General features: G+C 48.5%; 1 protein-coding gene across 1 annotated transcript in view; it reads right to left on the reverse strand.

The window, feature by feature from the left end:
* KNL1 (kinetochore scaffold 1) overlaps positions 1-20529 on the reverse strand; it is a 305881-nt gene that overhangs the window by 85339 nt on the left and 200013 nt on the right. The window contains exons 13-15 of the mRNA XM_030213700.1: positions 4422-4509; positions 4246-4323; positions 3257-3296 (exon numbers count right to left, since the gene is read on the reverse strand). Coding sequence (XP_030069560.1) covers positions 3257-3296; positions 4246-4323; positions 4422-4509 — 206 coding nt within the window. The remainder of the gene's footprint in view (positions 1-3256; positions 3297-4245; positions 4324-4421; positions 4510-20529) is intronic.

Below are 20529 nucleotides of genomic sequence, written 5' to 3' on the forward strand. Positions count from 1 at the left end.
GTATTATGTGCTGAGTTTTATCTTCGAGACATTCTTGCATATATGCAATTGCCACATTATGTCAGCTCACTGTCTAAACCTGCCTTAACTCTGACCATACAAAACACCTTGGTTGAGGCGCTGAGCTTAGACTCACAGCACCCGGTGCCACTCAGATTTCACCATGGTTTTCTGAAAAACATATCCCTGGTTTTGACTATGTTTCCTTGGCACTTAAATGGTCACATGATTTGGGTATCACATTGACTGGCTCTCAGCTGGAAAAGTGCTTGTAAACCAGTAAAATGTGGATCTGGAGCATGGCATTGTGGGAACTTCATCATAAAACGCTTAAGAGACTGCATATAGCATCCAGATGAGTTTATAAAAGACTAGGTTGGCTCCCCATTCTTGCTGTCCTAAATGTTCTACCCCTGTCTCGCTGGGCCACATGTTTTGGGCCAGTTCTAAGGTACGTCCATTTTGGCACCAACTCGTGACCCAGGCTCTCCTGCATGTGGAAAGATTCCAGTGCTTTGCGACCCACCATCCTCTTTTCTTTGTTTTCTTCTGCTTCACCAGTTCCTAAATGGTATAAATGATTTCTACAATGTGCTATTTTAATGAGCAAAAAGACTACTATTTTTGGGAACTTCTTTGGACTTCATTTCCTCATGTGGCCCACAGTAGGTTGTTGAATCTTAGATTCACTCTTTCCAAAAATACTAGGACTAGGGGGCATGCGATGAAACTACAGTGTAGTAAATTTAAAACAAATCGGAGAAAACTTTTCTTCACCCAATGCATAATTAAACTCTGGAATTCGATGCTGGAGAACGTGGTGAAGGCGGTTAGCTTAGCAGAGTTTAAAAAGGGGTTAGACGGTTTCCTAAAGAACAAGTCCTTAAACCACTACTAAATGGACTTGGGAAAAATCCACAATTTCAGGAACAACATGTATAGAATGTTTGTACGTTTGGGAAGCTCACCAGGTGCCCTTGGCCTGGATTGGCGGCTGTCGTGGACAGGATACTGGGCTCAATGGACCCTTGGTCTTTTCCCAGTGTGGCATTACTTATGTACTAGATATGTATGGGGACTTGTTAATTTGGAGACATGGTATACTAATAGTTTTTTTTATTCGGTGGGTGGGGGAAGGGGTCATTTTGTACCAATTTATGGTTATCTGTTGATCTTCTTTGACTAACTGCTGGTGTGTGACTTGTTTACGCTTCTTATGGTCTTTGTATTCATTGTTGTATTTTGTGACCAATCAACATATTTAAATATTGTGACAAGGCTACATCCCAGATGTATAGAATGAAGCAGCAAAACCCTAAACTACATCTCCCAGAATGCATTTCCAGTCCCAGCAGTGAGAGCCCAGGGGATAGGCAAGCTGGCCATATACCGTCTCTGACCACAAGAGGGAGGGAGAATGAAGGAGCCCAGTTCCCCTGGGCCCCATAATCAGTATATCATGCTGCCCACCTGTAATAGGGAGGGGTGGGGTGAGAAACAGGAGGAGGATTGGATGGAAGAGGGGGTTAATCAGGCTGAGCAGGGAGAAGAAACCAGAATGGAATGGAAGCTTGAGAGCCTGGGGAGAGCAGCACCTGAAGGTTTGAAAATCCATATTGTTTTGAAAGTTATTTTGATTGAAACCTGTTTAAAGAGAGAAGTCTGTTTTCTTTTGGGTTAGACCTGTTTGCAGTGGGGAAACCTTGACTGTTGGGGGAGGTTGCTGGAAGAATTACAAACCTGGTTCCCCAAAAGATTACCCTGATTATGTTGGAAAACTCTGTGGAATTTGAAAGACTTGTTTGGAGAGGGGGAGAAAATCCTGCTGAGAGGCAAGTACTGATCTTGTTACTGACTTGAAAAGGAAGGATTTTCAAAAGACTATTGCAGCCCTTCTGGACAGGGGGCCGAGACTTTGTGTTTGGGGGCTTGTACACTAAGCTGTTTGATACTGAGACCCAGGTCTCCCCCAAATAAGGGGGCTCAGGGGAGCAGAACAAGTTAAAGGATGAGTGTGAAAGAACTTGTTCCCCCCAGGACTGAACTAATAAAGTGAATTTGCATATGATGACTGCCTTATTTGCATATTTGTGAAGTCTGGAGAATCCGAGTTAGAGTCCCCGGAAAAGTGCAGTGGGTCACTGCCCATGAACTAGAGGAGTGACCGGGGCACACTGGACAAAACAGGGAAGGATTTCCAGCAGGAGGAAGGCATGGCAGAGCAGTCACCCTGAGTAAGGACGGAGCCCAGGATATAGAGATTGGTGCGTGCTAGTGACTGGGAGAAGACTAGCCAGAGTTTTGCTCAGGAGCCCAGGGGCCAGTGAGGCTGGGCGGAGAGCAGGAAGTGTGTGCGTCTGTACAAGCTGCTCAGAAGTCAAGAGCCAGTGAAGACGGATGGAGAGCCTGGACAGGAGCCACTAGAGGGCCTCAGCACACATAAGCACCCCCTGAGGGTTTACAATATAGATATAGGTTGTGGGATATGTACGTCACATATCAGTATTTCAAAACTACTACTTTTTGTACCATCATGCTTATTTTGCCAAACTCAGGCCAAGTGTGAGAGTGGAGTGCAGTGGCGTAGTGAGGGTGGCTGCCACCCGGGGCAGTTCGCCTCTGGTGCAGCATGACACCCCCCCCTCGGCGCATCACCCAAGCCCCCCCCCCCCCCCGAGTGCATTCTTGCCTGCCGTGTGCACGCCGCTGGGGGGGTGGGGGTGTCGGTTCCGCTGGTTACAGGGAACCAGTGGAGCCGACACTCCCCTCCAGCGGCGTGCACCCGGGGCAGACCACCCCCACTGCCCCGCCCCTGCTACACCACTGGTGGAGAGTAGTGGACCTTGATCCCAGCATCCTTGTGACCCTGGGCAAGTCACTTAACCCTCCACTGCCTCAAATTGTGAGCCCTCTAGGGACAGAGATAGTACCTGATTATAATGTGAGACTGTTTTCCGCTTTGAACTTGATGGTTAAGCGGATTATAAATGTCAGAATTAAATTAGATTAAAATGACAGAATGAAGCATCATCACAGAACACCATTGCTTGGATATCTGGTTTGAAAAGCTGATAATGTGAGCATCTTTCCTATAATAAAGGTTTTCTTCTCTTGCAAACAAGCCTTTAATATCTGGTTATTTGTGATCCTACATAAGGGAGACCCGTTATGCCAATTAGAGAAACATTTTGATACTAATTTGTGTATTGATCTGTTCTATATCCATAGATATGCATGAACTATAGACAAGACTCACCTAAAACATTTGCTTTCTTGAGTCTTCAAGTTTTCCAGCTCTAACAAACAAGATAAAAATTAGAAAGTGGTGGTTTTTCTCTCTCACCCTTCTGTCCCTGGGATACAGTAAAATGGATTTTTTTAAGGATGTTTCATAATTATGAATAATATTGAATAGTGAATCTGAAAGGAAAATTATACTCTGCAATTCTTTTCCATTTTTGTAGCATCTGATAACTATGAAATACATTTAAAAAAAAATCCATTTTAAACAAAGTGTCTACTAATAAATAATAGGGATGTGCACAAAAAACCTGTTGGTTTCCAGGTCATATTCAGAACGTTTTTTGGTTCATGTCATGTTTCAAATCAAAAATTTTAAATCTGAGCTAATTTGTAGGATAAGGTGCATTTTTAAGGCACAACAATGAACCAACAACATGCTAACAAATGCATATTCCTAATAATGCAGATATGAATCACATCACAATATTGTTAGCCACTTGGCAAAGATCAAAGATGCTAATTTAACCCAAAAAGCTTCTCAAAGGAACATCCGTCAATTATACAGAACTGCAGTAAGGTAGCTTTATAAAGCATACATGTCCTTTATCAATTTATATTCTATGTATTCGATCTGTCTCTCCTGCTTTTCCTCTCAATTTCAAACTATGCTGGCATAGTGGCATTCAAGCATCTGGAACTTTTAGTTATGTATCTGCATGTTTATGCAACTGCCTTGGTCAATAGCACAATGAAATAAACCCAGACTATAGAACTTGATATATTTAGACTGTACATAATGTTAAGAACAATTTCACAATAACAGGCATTAATCAATGCTTGAGCTACCTTCATTAGTAAAGCATTTTCCACTAGAATGACAAACTTAGCTCAATATGTAAGGCTATGCAATCTGCTCTTGTAACCAAGAATCCTAATAAGCTGTAAAGATATAAATCTATTAGATATCTATTTGCAGCTTGATTATTCAAAATATGATCTTACCTGTTCTCCAATGTGTCAGTTTAGAATCACACCCTACCACACATTTCTCTAGTCCACTCTCTTCCAATTTGACAGTTTCTGATCAAGAAAACAAAAAAAATGTAGTTGTCACAAATTTTTGTTCACACCTCTCCTTGTAAAAGGAGGGATCTTGGTAAGTAAAGTTCAGATTTTACCTGTTTTCAATACAGAGATACAGCTGTCCATCTCTTCAAGTAGACAGTCCAGTTCATCATTTGTTGACTGCAGCTTCTTTAGCTGAACCTGAGTGGTAAATGATTTGAATGTATCACACCTTCATTCCTGATATACAAACTTAAAAAGTACAGCCAGCATTGATATCTCCCAATTTTCAGTTACTGACAAATAAGTACACCAGGAGAGTTAAGGTACTTACCTGTAGCAGGTGTTCTCCAAACACAGCAAGCTTTATATTCTCACAAGTGGGTGACGCCGACCCGTGTCCAGAGTATAAGTAGAACTTTGTGGAGAGCGAGACATGCTCTACCGCGCATGCGTGTGTGCCTTCCTGCCCATCGCAAGAACACAGTCTCCTCAGTTTAAAACTATAGCAAAAATAAAAATAATGAAGGAGACAACTCCAAGGGGAGGTGGGAGGGACTGTGAGAATATAAAGCCCGCTGTCCACAGAGAACACCTGCTACAGGTAAGTACCTCAGCTTTCTCTGAGGACAATCAGGCTTATTAATTCTCACAAGTGAAGAATCCCTAGCATCCAGGCTCATCAAAAACAACATTGGTCATTTGGGACTCGCAACAGCGAGGACAAAACGTAGATTAACCTGAAACTATATACAATCTGAATGAGAGTGCAGCCTGGAACAGAATAAAACGGACTTAGGAGGGTGGAGTTGGATTCTAGACCCCAAACAGATTCTGCAACACTGTCTGCCCGAACCAACTGTTGTGTTGGGTATCCTGCTCAAGGCAGTAGTGTGATGTGAATGCGTGGACTGAAGACCACATTGCAGCCTTGCAAATTTCTTCAATGAAGGCTGACCTCAAGTAGGCTACTGACAAGGCCATGACTCTGACATTGTGAGCCATGACATGACCCTCTAGGGCCAGCCCAGCCTGGGCATAAGTGAAGGAAATGCAATCTGCCAGTCAATTGTAACTTGTGCGTTTTCCAATGTCGACCCCCCCCCCCCCCCCCCCCAATCCAGTTGGGATCAAAAGAAACTAAAAGTTGGAGGAACCGTCTGTGGGGCCTGGCCCACTCCAGGTAGCAAGCCAATGCTCTCTTGCAATCCAAGGTGTGCAAGCTACTTTTACCAGGATGAGAAGGTTGGGGAAAGAATGTTGGCAAGACAATTGAGTGGTTGAGATGGAACTTCAACACCACTTTTGACAGGAAATTGTGTGTGTGTGTGGAGGACTACTCTGTTGTGATGAAACTTAGTATAAAATGCATCCACCACCAAGGCCTGAAGTTCTCCAACCCTACGAGCAGAAGTAACAGCTACGAGAAAACAAAGGTCAAGTACTTCAGATGGCAGGAATTCAGTGGCTCAAAAGGAGCTTTCATCAGCTGGGTGAGAACGACGTTGAGATCCCATGACACTGGTGGAGGTTTGACAGGGGGCTTTGATAAAAGCAAACCTCTCATGAAGTGAACAACTAAAGGCTGTCCAGAGATGGGTTTACCTTCTACATGCTGATAAGCACTAATTGTACTAAGGTGAACCCTTACGGAGTTGATCTTCAGACCAGATTCTGATAGGTGTAGAAGGTATTCAAGCAGGTAGGGCAAGCAAGGGGCTCTAAAACCTTGCTCTCACACCAGATGGCAAACCGCCTCCATTTAAAAGAGTAACACCTCTTAGTGGAATCTTTCCTGGAAGCCAGCAAGACCCGGGAGACACCCTCCAAAAGACCCAAAGAAGCAAATTCTAGGCTCTCAACATTCAAGCTGTAAGAGCCATAGACTGGAGGTTGGGATGTAGAAGAGGCCCTCGTTCTGTGTTGGAGGGTTGGAAAACACTCCAAATCTCCACAGTTCTTTGGAGGATAACTACAGAAGAAAAGAGAAGCCTACCTGCCATGGCCAGTACGATGTGATCAGAATCATGGTTCCGCGGTCTTGCTTGAATTTCATCAAAGTTTTCCCCACTAGAGGTATGGGAGAATATGCATACAAAAGACCTGTCCTCAAATTGAGGAGGAAGGCATCTGATGCTAGTCTGTTGTGGGCCTGAAGCCTGGAACAGAACTGAGGGACTTTGTGGTTGATCTGGGTGGCAAAAAGATCCACCGAGGGGGTGCCCCATGCTTGGAAGATCTTGCAGGCTATGCCCATATTGAGACACACTCGTGTGGCTGCATTATCCTGTTCAGTCTGTCGGTCAGGGTATTGTTTTTGTCCACCAGATAAGTGGCTCAAAGGAACATGCCATGCTGGCGAGCCCAATGCCACATCCGGACGGCCTCCTGACACAGAGGGCGTGATCCGGTGCACCCCTGCTTGTTGGTGTAATATGTTGCAACCAATTGTCTGTTTGAATGAATACAATTTGATGAGACAGTCGATCTCTGAAAGCATTTAGAGCTTTCCAGATCGCCCGGAGCTTCAGGAGATTGATCTAAAGATTCATTTTCTGGGTGGACCAAACACCTTGGGTGTGAAGCCCATCTACATGAGCCCCCTATCCCAGGAGAGAGGCATCCGTTGTCAGCACTTTTTGTGGCCGAGGAAATTTGAATGGAAGTCCCACAGTCAAATTGGATCGAATGGTCCACCACTGAAGAGAGCATACAAGCTCTGGGGACACTCAGATGACATCTTCCAGGCTCCCTGTGGCTTGATACCACTGAGAAGTCAGGGTCCATTGGGCTGATCTCATGTGAAGATGTGTCATGGGTATAATATACACTGTGGTAGCCATTTGGCACAACAATTTCAACATCTCTGAGAGGCTTAAATCATGGAAGCGAGTGCGACAAGTGTGTCTGCTCTCATCTCTGTGAGATAGGCTCGAAAACTTCTGTGTATCGAGCAGGGCTCCTATAAACTCCAATCGCTGGACAGGGCGAAGATGGGACCTGAGGTAGTTTAAAATGAACCCTAATAGCTGAAGCACCCAAATAATCATTCACATGGACTTCTGAGCGCCACCTGAAGAGGTGCTCTTCACCAGCCAATCGTTGAGATATGGGAACACATGGACTCCCAGTCTGTATAGCGATGTGCCAACTACTGCTAGACATTTGGTGAAGACCCTGGGAGCTGATGCGAGGCCAAAAGACATAGTACTGAAAGTGATGTGTTCCCAGCCAAAATCGAAGGTACTTCGGTGGGCTGGAAGTATTGAGATACGAGTATATGCATCCTTTTAAGTCCAGAGAGCATAGCCAATTGTTTTTCTGAATCATGGGGAGAAGGGTGCTGAGGAAAACTATCCTGAGCTTTCCTCAGACTAGGAATATGTTCAGGGCCCTTAGGTCTAGGATGGGACGCATTCCCCCCGTCTTCTTTTGCACAAGTACCTGGAATAGAATCCCCCACTCTTCCTCCCTCCCCTGGTGGAACGGGCTCAACTGCATGAGCCTTCAGAAGTAACATAGTAGATGACGGCAGAAAGAGACCTGCATGGTCCATCCAGTCTGCCCAAGACAAACTTATATGTGTATACCTTACCTTGAATTTGTACCTGTCCCCTTCAGGGCACAGACCGTATAAGTCTGCCCAGCAGTATTTCCCGCCTCCCAACCACCAGTTCCCGCCTCCCATCATCGGCTCTGGTACAGACCGTATAAGTCTGCCCTCCCCTATCCTAGCCTCCCAACCACCAACCCCTCTTCCCCTCACCTGCTCCGCCACCCAATTTCAGCTAAACGTCTGAGGATCCATTCCTTATGCACAGGATTCCTTTATGCATATCCCACGCATGTTTGAACTCCGTTACCGTTTTCATCTCAACCACCTCCCGCGGGAGGGCATTCCAAGCGTCCACCACCCTCTCCGTGAAAAAATACTTCCTGACATCTTTCCTGAGTCTGCCCCCCTTCAATCTCATTTCATGTCCTCTCGTTCTACCGCCTTCCCATCTCCGGAAAAGATTCGTTTGCGGATTAATACCTTTCAAATATTTGAAGGTCTGTATCATATCACCCCTGTTCCTCCTTTCCTCCAGGGTATACATGTTCAGGTCAGCAAGTCTCTCTTCATACGTCTTGGAACGCAAATCCCATACCATCCTCGTAGCTTTTCTTTGCACCGCTTCCATTTTTTTAACATCCTTCGCAAGATACGGCCTCCAAAACTGAACACAATACTCCAGGTGGGGCCTCACCAACGTCTTATACAGGGGGGCTGAGAGTTCCTCTGCAAGTACCTGCCTGTGATAAGAGCTGAATGAATGAGCTCTCGGTGGACAATCTGGAGGTTTTTGATACCAAATGAGTGCATATCAGAGACTGAATAATTGAAGAACTCACCGGTCAGAGATTATAAGGGGCCACCTTTCGTGGAAAAACTTCAGCCTCCTCCTGACAATCAACTCGTCTGGGATGGACACTTTTACTGCGGCTATGCTCTGCTGGAGCCAGTCAAAAGCTCAACTCGTCTGGGATGGACACTTTTACTGCGGCTATGCTCTGCTGGAGCCAGTCAAAAAGCTCATCCCTTGCTTTGCCTGGGGAGCAGCAGGGGCCTTACGCGCATGTTGCTGACGTGAACAAGCATGCTGGGGCTGAGCCTGAATAGACTGGCGAGCTGAGGGGTTTTGCCTACGCCTCTGATAGTAATAGGAACTCCTCCTTGGTTTGCGAAAACTCCTCCTAGCTGAGGAGGTAGATGCAGAAGGCACCCAGCGGGAAAGAGAAGAGATGGTATCAGTATGTTTTTTGCTCCTCAAACTTCTCTCCAAAAAGGTCATCTCCTTGGCATGGGGCATCCATCAACCTCTGCTGAACAGAATGTTCCAAGTCAGAAACACGCAACCATGAGAGTCTGCACATTGCTATACTCTGAGCAGAGATCCTGAGAAAAACTACATTGGCTACCAATCAAAGAACACATTGCCTTCAAAATCTGAACCTTGGTCCATAAAATTATCTACGGCGAAGCCCCGGGATATATGACAGACCTCATAGACCTACCAACAAGAAATGCAATCAGATCTACACAAATTTACCTAAATCTCCACTACCCAATCTGCAAAGGTCACAAATACAAATCAACTTATGGATCTAATTTGTGTAAATTTATTTATTGCATTTGTATCCCACATTTTCCCACCTTTTTGCGGGTTCAGTGTTCAACTCCAATACACTAATACTAGGCGACATAAACCTTCACCTAGAAGATCCCAACTCCACTAACGCACGTGAATGCAAAGACTTCCTACAGTCCTGGGATCTCAAATGGCCTCGCATGCAAACTACCCATATCAAGGGACACACACTGGACCTCCTATCACACAAATTATCCACAGATCATAACCTATTAATAATAGACATCAAATGGACAGCAACACCTTGGACCGACCATTACAAACTGAACCTATCTTTAAACTTGTGGGAGAAGGGATTAAACCATACACACCAGAACATACAACTTACTCTACAAGAGGACAAATAGATCTACAAGTATTCTGGCAACAGATATATGACAACGGATGGACAACACGATCTGATTCCATACTTTATCTCAATCACTGGGAGGATAGATGAAGAACAGTACTAAACGAAACAGTACCCTTAAAAACAAGAATATCAAGACGACAAAACTCGATACCATGGTTCAATGATGAACTAAAAAAAACTCAAAACACAAGCCAGGAAACTTGAACGAGCATGGTTTACATATATTCAGGTACTTATTTTGTACCAGGGGCAATGGAGGGTTAAGTGACTTGCCCAGAGTCACAAGGAGCTGCAGTAGGAATTGAACTCAGTTCCCCAGGATCAAAGTCCACTGTACTAACCACTAGGCTACTCCTCCACTCCATGCAAATATGCAATAAGACAAACCAAAAGGTCCTACTACAAAACCAAACTAGGACCGGATTACAAAGATCTGAAGAAATTATTTCAACTCGTAAATAAGTTACTAGACACCACCCCTATCACCACAATCAACACAGACATCCCACCGGCAGACAAACTTGCTAATTACTTTAACAAAAAAATAATGAAGTTACGCAGCACACTTCCTCATCACAATACCGACATCGAAAACTTCAGCGACCTGGACCTAATTCCTGGGGGATCCTCAGCTGACCGTATCTGGTCAACATTTAATCTCCTCACCACCAAATCAGTTACACAAGCGACTCATAGGTTCGCCAAAACCCACTGCAAACTGGATACATGCCCCAGTCATCTACTTAAATCCGCCCCCGACCGTTTCATAGCAGACGTCACATCCCACCTAAACTTCATGCTACAACAAGGTCTCTTCCCCAAAGAATATGGTAACATCCTACTCACCCCAATATCAAAAGACTCCAAGAAAAACCACAAACGATCTCACCAATTACCACCCAGTTGCGTCTATCCTACTAGTAGTAAAACTGATGTAGAGTTTAGTGACCAAACAACTTACGGAATACATGGACAAGTTCTCAATATTACACGACTCACAATCAGGATTCCGCCCCCATCATAGTACTGAAACTGTCCTAGTCACTCTGCTGGCCAAATTCAAGCAGGAAATAGCCACAGGTAAAAGCATACTTCTCCTCCAGTTCGACATGGTAACTCACAATATACTACTAAGACTCCTTGGCAACTTCGGGATTGATGGAAATGTACTTAATTGGATCAAAGGTTTTCTAACCACCAGAACATACCAAGTAAAATCGAGGTAAAATTATGTATCATACCTGATAATTTTCTTTCCCTTAATCATAGCCAATCAATCCATAGACTGGTGGGTTGTGTCCATCTACCAGCAGGTGGAGATAGAGAGCAATCTTTTGCCTCCCTATATGTGGTCATGTGCTACCGGAAATTCCTCAGTATGTCGATATCAAAGCTCCATCCGCAGGACTCAGCACTTAGAGAATTACACCCACAAAGGGACACTCTGCCCAGCTCACCACCGCCGAAGCGGGGGAGGGGAAATATTCCAGCGCACCACCGCCGGGGCGGTCGTCGGGAAACCACACCCGCTGAGGGGGGGGGGGGGGGGGGGGAACTGGCTTATCCTGCTACCGCAACCGCGGGAGGAGCTGGCTTACCCTAACACCGCCGAAGCGGGAGGGATACAAATCTACCCTACAGCCGCACGAAGCGGGAGGGAGCGCCGGCATAATTTGGTTATCAATCCAGCCACCGCCGAAACGGGGGGAGAGGAAGCAGCAGCTCACTGTAACACAAAATTGTCTCAACTCGAAGAGACTTCAATTGGAAGAACTTGAACACGAAGTCCTCGTGAACAGGAAATGAAGACTGAACTTGAACCTGAAATATAACCAGAACACAAACAATACAGATATCTGGGAGGGGCTATGGATTGATCGGCTATGATTAAGGGAAAGAAAATTATCAGGTATGATACATAATTTTACCTTCCCTATCATCAAGCCGATCAATCCATAGACTGGTGGGATGTACCGAAGCAGTACTCACCCAGGGCAGGACATGGAAATGCCTGAACGCAACACTGAAGCCCCAAACTGGGCCTCGACCCGAGCAGCCACATCCAAGCGGTAACGTCGTGAGAAGGTATGAGCCGATGACCAAGTAGCCGCTCTGCAAATCTCTTCCAAGGAGACAGATCTGGACTCCGCCATCGAGGCTGCTTGTGCTCTAGTAGAGTGTGCCTTCAGCTGAATAGGCGGAATCTTCCCTGCCACCACATAAGCTGCCGTGATCGTCTCCTTGACCCAACGTGCCACCGTAGGCTTAGATGCCTGCAGACCCTTACGAGGGCCTGCGAACAGCACGAACAGATGATCCAACTTCCAGAAATCATTGGTCACTTCCAAGTATCTGATGATGACCCGTCTAACATCCAGGTATTTGAGCGCAGGGTACTCCTCTGGGTAGTCCTCCCTACGAAAGGAGGGCAGGTAAAGCTGCTGATTCACATGGAATCGAGAAACAATCTTGGGCAGGAAGGACAGCACTGGGCGAATCGATACTCCTGCCTCAGTGAATCGCAGGAACGGTTCTCTACACGAGAGCGCCTGGAGCTCGGAAACTCTTCTGGCTGATGTGATAGCCACCAGGAAGACTGCTTTCAACGTCAGGTCCTTCAGCGATGCCTTGGCAAGGGCTTGAAGGGCGGCTTCTGCAAGGTCCGTAGCACCAGATTGAGATTCCACGTAGGCACTATCGAGTTAAGAGGGGGGCGCAGGTGATTAACTCCTTTGAGAAAGCGTACCACATCCGTCTGTGAAGCCATGGAAGCCCCCTTCAGACGACCCCTGAAGCAAGCTAGAGCCGCCACCTGGACTTTCAGCGAACTGAGCGACAGGCCTTACTCCAGACCCTCTTGCAGGAACGCCAACACTGAAGATATTGGAGCAGTGAAGGGCGATACAGAGCCTGCCTCGCACCACGACACAAAGGTACGCCAAATCCTGGCGTAAGTGGTGGAAGTAGAGTGCTTCCTTGCTCTCAGCATAGTGGCTATGACCTTGTCTGAGAAGCCCCTCTTCCTCAGCCGCTTCTGCTCAAGAGCCAGGCCGTAAGACCAAAGGGGGAGGGATCCTCCATCACCACGGGACCCTGATGTAAGAGGCCCCGCTCCGCTGGCAGCCGCAGAGGGCCGTCCACCGAGAGTCTGACTAAGTCTGCATACCAGGGACGTCTGGGCCAATCCGTACTCACCAGGATCACCCGGTCCGGATGCTTTGCCACCCGGCCTAGCACCCTGCCCATCATGGGCCAGGGCGGGAACACGTAGAGAAGCTTCTGTGCCGGCCACTGCTGGAGAAGAGCATCGACTCCTAGAGATCGAGGGTCCCGTCCTCTGCTGAAAAAGCGCGGCACTTGGCAATTGGCCGAGGACGCCATCAGATCCAGGCTCGGCCGGCCCCAGCGCTTCGAGATGTCCAAGAATGCCCAAGCAGACAGTTGCCACTCTCCGGGATCCAAGGTATGGCGACTGAGAAAGTCCGCCTTGACATTCATGACTCCCGCAATGTGGGCCGCCGACAGCTGTTCCAGATTCGCTTCCGCCCACAGGCATAGCTTCATGGTCTCCTTGGCTAGAGGGGCGCTCCTGGTGCCTCCCTGGCGATTGACATAGGCCACAGTCGTGGCACTGTCTGACAGGACCCGTACGGGCCTCAGCACCAGTACCGGGAGAAACTCTAGAAGCGCCAACCGAATGGCTCGGAGTTCCAGGAGGTTGATGGACCATTTCGTCTCTGCAGGAGACCAGAGCCCCTCGCTGTCCGTCCCAGGCAATGGGCTCCCCAGCCCATCAAGCAGGCGTCCTTCGTGACGACAACCCACTCCGGGGTCGTAAGAGGCATTCCTGCGGACAGCTTGCCTGGCCTCAGCCACCAACTCAGCGTCTTTCGCACCACTGGAACCAAAGGAAGGCGTACGGCGTAATCCTCCGAGACTGGAGTCCACCGCTGCAGAAGAGAGTGCTGTAGCGGTCTCATATGAGCCCTGGCCCAGGGCACTACCTCCATCGTGGCCGTCATGGAGCCCAACAGCTGCACATAGTCCCAAGCTCGAAGAGTGGAGGAGGCTAGGAACTGGCCCACCTGGGTCTGAAGCTTGACGCTCCGGTTGTCCGGCAGGAACACTCTGCCCACTTGGGTGTTGAATCGAACTCCCAGTTACTCCAGGGACTGAGTCGGGCGCAGCTGGCTTTTCTCCCAGTTGATGATCCATCCCAGGGAGCTCAGAAGAGCAATGACCCTGTCTGTAGCTCTCCCGCACTCCGCATAGGAAAGGGCTCGGATCAGCCAGTCATCCAGATAGGGATGCACTTGCACTCCCTCCTTGCGGAGGAAGGCCGCGATGACCACCATTACTTTGGAGAAGGTCCACGGAGCCGTAGCCAACCCGAACGGGAGGGCTCTGAACTGGAAGTGTCGGCCCAGCTCTGCAAAGCGCAGAAAGTGCTGATGAGGCGGCCAGATGGGAATATGTAGGTAAGCTTCCTTGATGTCCAGGGAGGCCAGGAATTCTCCCTTTTTCACCGCAGCTATTACGGAGCGGAGGGTCTCCATCCGGAAGTGCCGAACTTTCAAGGCCTGATTGACTCCCTTGAGGTCGAGAATAGGCCGAGCAGACCCTTCTTTCTTTGGTACCATAAAGTAAATGGAGTAGCGCCCCTTGCCAAGCTGATCTACTGGCACCGGGACCACCGCGCCCAGGCGGATCAGATTGCTCAAAGTCTGCTGCACGGCAGCTGCTTTGACCTGAGACTTGCAAAGAGAGTTTACAATCCGTCTCTTAGGGGTCGGCAGAACTCTAGCTTGTAGCCGTCTCAGATGACTTCCAGAACCCAAGCGTCTGAAGTTACCCTGGTCCATTCGCCCAGAAACGAGGACAACCTTCCTCCTATCTGCACTGGGCCATGCACCAGATCCCCGTCATTGGGTACGCGACCCTGGGGGCGCGCCGGAGGACGAACCTCCAGGACGGTGGTCCCTACGAAAGGAATGCTGTTTGGGGGAGAAGTTCCGCTTAAAGGAAGCGGAGGCAGAGGAGGCCGACTTGCCCGGGCGATACCGACGGGCTTCCTGGAATCGGCCCTTAGAGGGACCAGGACGGGCACTGCCGGTCTGAGTCCTGACCTCCAGCAACCTCTTGCCCTTGGACGTGCCGAGCTCCGTCACGATCTTGTCCAGCTCGTCCTCAAAGAGCAGCTTGCCTTTAAAAGGCAACTTGGCTAGGCGAGATTTAGAGGCATGGTCAGCAGACCAGTGCTTCAGCCAGAGCCACCGCCGCGCAGAGACTGTCTGAGCCATGCCCTTGGCCGAAGGCTCTCAAAACATCATACAGCAAGTCTGCCAAGTAGGCCAGACCCGACTCCAGGGTCGGCCATTCCGCCCTCCAGGAAGGGTCCGAGGGGGAAACCCACTGCAAAACAGTCAGGCACACCCTAGCCACGTAGGAGCCGCAAACCGAGGCTTGCAAACTCAGAGCGGCCGCCTCAAAGGACGACTTTAAGGCCGCCTCCATTCTCCTGTCTTGGGCGTCCTTCAGGGCAGTGCCACCTTCCACCGGCAGCGCCGTTTTCTTAGTCACGGCAGTGATTAAGGAATCTACCGTGGGCCAGACAAAGGCTTCCCGCTCCCCCTCAGGAAAGGGGTACAGGCGGGACATAGCCTTGGCTACTTTCAGGCTCGCCTCAGGGGCATCCCATTGCGCTGAAATTAAGGTCTGCATGGCTTCATGCACGTGGAAGGTTCTAGGCGGGCGCTTCGTTCCCAGCATAATGGCGAAGCCAGTAGAGGCTGAGAGAGAGCCTTCCTCCGGAGAAGCAATCTTCAAAATGCTCATGGCCTGCACAAGCAGGTTGGGCAAATCCAATGAGCGACAAAGCCGCGCTGCAGAGGTGTCGTCCGCTCCATCCGAGCGGGGACCAGTCTCTTCCATCGATTCCGCTAAGGATCTCTGGGAGAACTCAGGCACGCTGCCGTCATCCACATCAGAAGAGACAGAGTCCCCCGAGGGTGGGAGATCCACCCGAGGGCGCTTAAGCATAGAAGCCTCATCACCCCAATCAGAGAGGTGGGTAGGGGCAGTGTTCTGCATAAGAAAGGCCTGATGCAGCAGTAAAATGAACTCAGGGGAGAAACCCCCCAGTCTGTGCATTTCTGCAGCCTGTGCCGCGGCCCTAGAGGCGCCCTCCATCTGCGCTCCCAGTAGCGGGGGGAGAGGCATGTTGCGCGCCCAAAATGGTGTCCGGCGCGAAACTCCGAGAAGGAGCCGCGCGGGAAGAAGGGCGTTTTAATTTTGCCAACTTCTTACTGTCGCCCGATTCAAGGGCGACCAAGCTGTTAACGTCTCCCATCTCGAGGGCGGCCCAAGAAGAAGCCGACCGAGCCGCGTGGCCGGTCAAGACCGGGAGGGCGGCCAGCGGGGGATGGGTGCCTAAGGCGGGAAAAGCCGCCGTGCCGGGGAAAAGACCGATGAACTCTCCCGGTTCCGAAAGGGCTCCCAAAAAGGGCTACTCTACCCTCGATCCCCCCGCTTCCCCACTAGGCGCGCGAACGCGTTCCGGGGAGCGTCTTTTCGCGCCCTTGCCATCCACGGCCATAGCCACATGGAGACCGTTCGGGGAACCCCCTGCCCGCTAGTAAAAGGTAAAAATTACCTGCTTCTTGCTCTGAGCAGCGACGACTTGTTCCAGTGAGCAGCTGCAAATGGACGTCCTTTTTGGACGTTTTAAAAAATTCTTTTTTTTTTTACGGAGCCAGCGGGAGAGGGGAGAAAAGGAGGGACCTGGAACCACCAGGTTTGCACTTGCTCACGAAGAGCCCTCAACCCCAGGTACTCAACAAAACCTAAACAATTAGGCTTGGAGACCTAGCCAGAGCTGCTGCTGTGTGACCACACACCTGCTGAGATAGAGAACATACTGAGGAATTTCCGGTAGCACATGACCACATATAGGGAGGCAAAAGATTGCTCTCTATCTCCACCTGCTGGTAGATGGACACAACCCACCAGTCTATGGATTGATCGGCTTGATGATAGGGAAACTCAAATATATCACCACCATGGAAAGCAGCCTGCGGAGTACCTCAAGGATCACCACTTTCATCAATACTCTTCAACATGATGATGATCCCACTGGTAAAGTCCTTATCCAATCGAGGCCTCAACCCGTTCATCTATGCAGATGATGTTACAATCTACATTCCCTTCAGACATGACTTGACAGAAATAACCAATGAAATCAATGATGGCCTAAACATCATGGACTCCTGGGCAAACTCATTCCAACTGAAATTGAACACTGAAAAAACACACTGCTTCATCCTCTCCTCTCAACATAACAAGTACAAACCCACAACCATAAATACCCCAGGACACACCCTCCCTACCTCAGACAGCCTAAAAATACTCGGCGTCACAATCGACCGCAACCTTACTCTCGAGAGCCAAGTAAACTCCGTAATAAAGAAAATGTTCTATTCAACGTGGAAACTCAAACGAGTAAAACCTTTCTTCCCGAGGGAAACTTTTCGAAACCTAATACAATCAATGGTCCTAAGCCATGCAGATTACTGCAACGGAATCTACGTGGGATGTAAAGAACAACTCACAAAAAAACTCCAGACAGGCCAAAACACAGCAGCCAGACTGATATATAGTAAAACACGATTCAAAAGTGCTAAACCCTTTTGAGAAAAGCAGTACTGGCGCCCAAAGAATGGGTCATCTTCAAAATCTGCACTTTGGTCCACAAAATGATCTATGGTGTAGTCCCAGGATACATGACAGACCTCATAGATCTACCAACCAGAAACAGAATCAGATCATCACGATCATACCTAAACCTACATTACCCAAATTGCAAAGGACTTAAATACAAAAACAACTTACGCATCCGGAATGGACTCCCAAAAGCTGTGAAAACAATCCATGACCACCTAAGCGTCAGGAGATCACTAAAAACCAACCTCTTCAAAAAGGCCTACCTCAACGATCCAACGTAAATCCCCACACCCAGCAACACAGCATAACCAATGATTGTACTGGACAATATACAATCTTCATTTCTTTCGACCCTTCACAACTACCTCATTCGACCACTATATAACCTTGTATTTGTTGTCAACCGACTTGGCGAACGCCTTTACGGTACTATGTAAGCCACATTGAGCCTGCAAATAGGTGGGAAAATGTGGGGTACAAATGTAACAAATAAAAATAAATAATTTCTCCTACATAAGCACACAACTGTGGAACGCACTACCAAACGCCGTGAAAACGTACGACCACCTAAACTTCCGGAAATCACTAAAAACCTACCTGTTCAAAAAGGCATACCCCATTGACCCAACTTAAGTGACTAAACTCCGCAACACAACGAAACCAAAGCTTGTAACAGACTCTACATAACACTTCCTCTCTATAATTCCGACCACATTAACTCTTTGTATTTGTTTCTATACCGGAGATGGCGAACGCCTCTACGGTACAATATAAGCCACATTGAGCCTGCAAATAGGTGGGGAAATGTGGGATACAAATATAACAAATAAATAAAATAAAATAAACATCAAAAGCGTCGTAAGTGCCCCTGGCCAAGAGCTTTTGACACGCCTTCTGTTGCTTGACCAACTGGCAAAAAAGGCTCAGCCTGCTCCGGAGGGAGCGTCTCAGTTAGGTCCGACAACTTGCGCACTGAGTTTCGCATCGCAAGTGGATGCTCATGAAGAGCTAGTATGATTGTATTTGGAAGATGAGCTTTGAAGTCTGGTACATCTTTCTCCCAAAACAATCCAGGGTTCTAGCTTCTCTACCTGGGGGCGCCAAGGCATAGTCCTTGGAACTCCTGGCTCTTTTGAGAGCGGATTCCACCACCATGGAATTGTGAGGTAACTGAGGCTTGTCAAAACCAGGTGCACTGTGGATCCGATACTGGGTGTTGATTTTCTTGGGCATGACTGGGACCAACAGAGAGAACTCCCAGTTCCCGAAGAGGACTTCCTGGAGTACCTCGTGGAGAGGGATAGTGACAGCCTCCCTAGGAGGAGACATGCAGTTCAGTACCTCAAGCATCTTGGCCCTGGGCTCATCTTCCACTTCCAAAGGAAAGGGAATAGCATCAGCCATTTCCTTAACAAAAGAAGAGAATGAAAGGCTCTCCAGAGGAGACTTTCTCCTTTCAGGCTGAGGGGAAGGTTCAGAGTGAATTCCATAGGACTAGTCTGAGGAAAAGTACCTTGGATCATCCTCTGAATCCCATGAGCGCTCCTCTTTGGTGTCAGAAAATACCTCCTGATTGGAGTGTCGAGACCAAACTTGTCTCGATGTGGAGGAACCATGCCCTCGAGAGCAGCGTTGAGAAGTTGGTTCCCGCCTCAACTCGAGCGAAGCTTCCTACACAGACATCGAGGGAGTGCTGGCTTGGGTGGCAGTCAACACCAGGGCCGCATGCAGCTTTGGTGTTGGAGGCTGCACTGCAGGCTGAGGACCAAGCGAGGCCACAATAGTAAGAAAAGTAGGCGCAAGTATTCCCAATGCACACTGTTGCAAAAGGCCATCCAGCAGCTCAGGAAACAAGGCCTGGATGCGCTCATTGAGGGCCGACACCAGGAAAGGCTGGGGTGCCAGTTCAGGCACAAGTTGCAGAGCTGTCATGATTGATGTGGGTGCTGGGTCTTGCCTACTGGAAGACTGACGCATTGGTACCTCCTGTATGGAGAGGGAGCAGTCCTCCCAGTGCTAACACTTCTCGGGTGTCAAATCCTTCGATGCCCCAGAGCTCCCAGCACCATGAGTAGAGGGCAACCGACGATGATGCTTCTTGGCCTTCACCCGAAGCATGTCACTGAGGCTCCTCGGTGCTGACGAGGACGACGTTGAATTCACATGTCGCCTCGGGGTTGGGTCCGACGATGGACAGTCCCAGGGGCCCTGCACAGCAGGAAGCCTTGAGGCAGCTGGAGACCCACTCTATGCTTCACTGTTCCCAGTGTTTAAGGGTCTAGCAGCACCCGTGCTTACTGATGCTCCCGGTGTGATACTTGTTGATGCAGACGCCTCCAACCTCGATGCCAAGGAACTTGACTTGTCTCCAAAACTCTTCTCTCATTAAGCCTCTCTGGAAATCTGGGTCCTCTTCTTCATGCAAGGATAGAGAACACAGTTAGTGGGGTATGGTCGGGCCCAAGACACCAAGAATGGGTATCCCTCCCAGAGATTGACTGATTGACCAGGTACAGCGCTTAAAGCCGTTGGGAACCTTTGTGGACATGGAAGGAAAGCTTGGTCAGCTAAAGTAAATGAACCGATGGTGCCTGAAAAAGGGGCAAGACATGGAATGGCAAAAAACAAAGAGAACGTTCCTGGCCAAAGTCAAGTCCTAAAAGCGGCCGAACAAAGATGAAAAAGAAAGAAAACTTAAAACTGGGCAAAATAAACTAAAAATATAAGGGAAAGACAAAAAAAAGGGGTTCCACAATTCTGGATGAAAGGAACAAAAAAGCTCTTTAGGACCGAATGTTGTGAGGAGACGGTAAAAACACATGCCCTCTTCTCACCATGGTAGAAAAAGAACTGAGACTACGTTCTTGCAACGAGTGGGAAGACATGTGCGCATGCACAGTGGAGCATGTCTCGCACGCCACAAAGCTCTACTTATACTCATAAGTCCTGGACCGAGCA

The sequence above is a fragment of the Microcaecilia unicolor genome, chromosome 9 (genome assembly GCF_901765095.1).
Source record: "Microcaecilia unicolor chromosome 9, aMicUni1.1, whole genome shotgun sequence".
Taxonomy (NCBI): domain Eukaryota; kingdom Metazoa; phylum Chordata; class Amphibia; order Gymnophiona; family Siphonopidae; genus Microcaecilia; species Microcaecilia unicolor.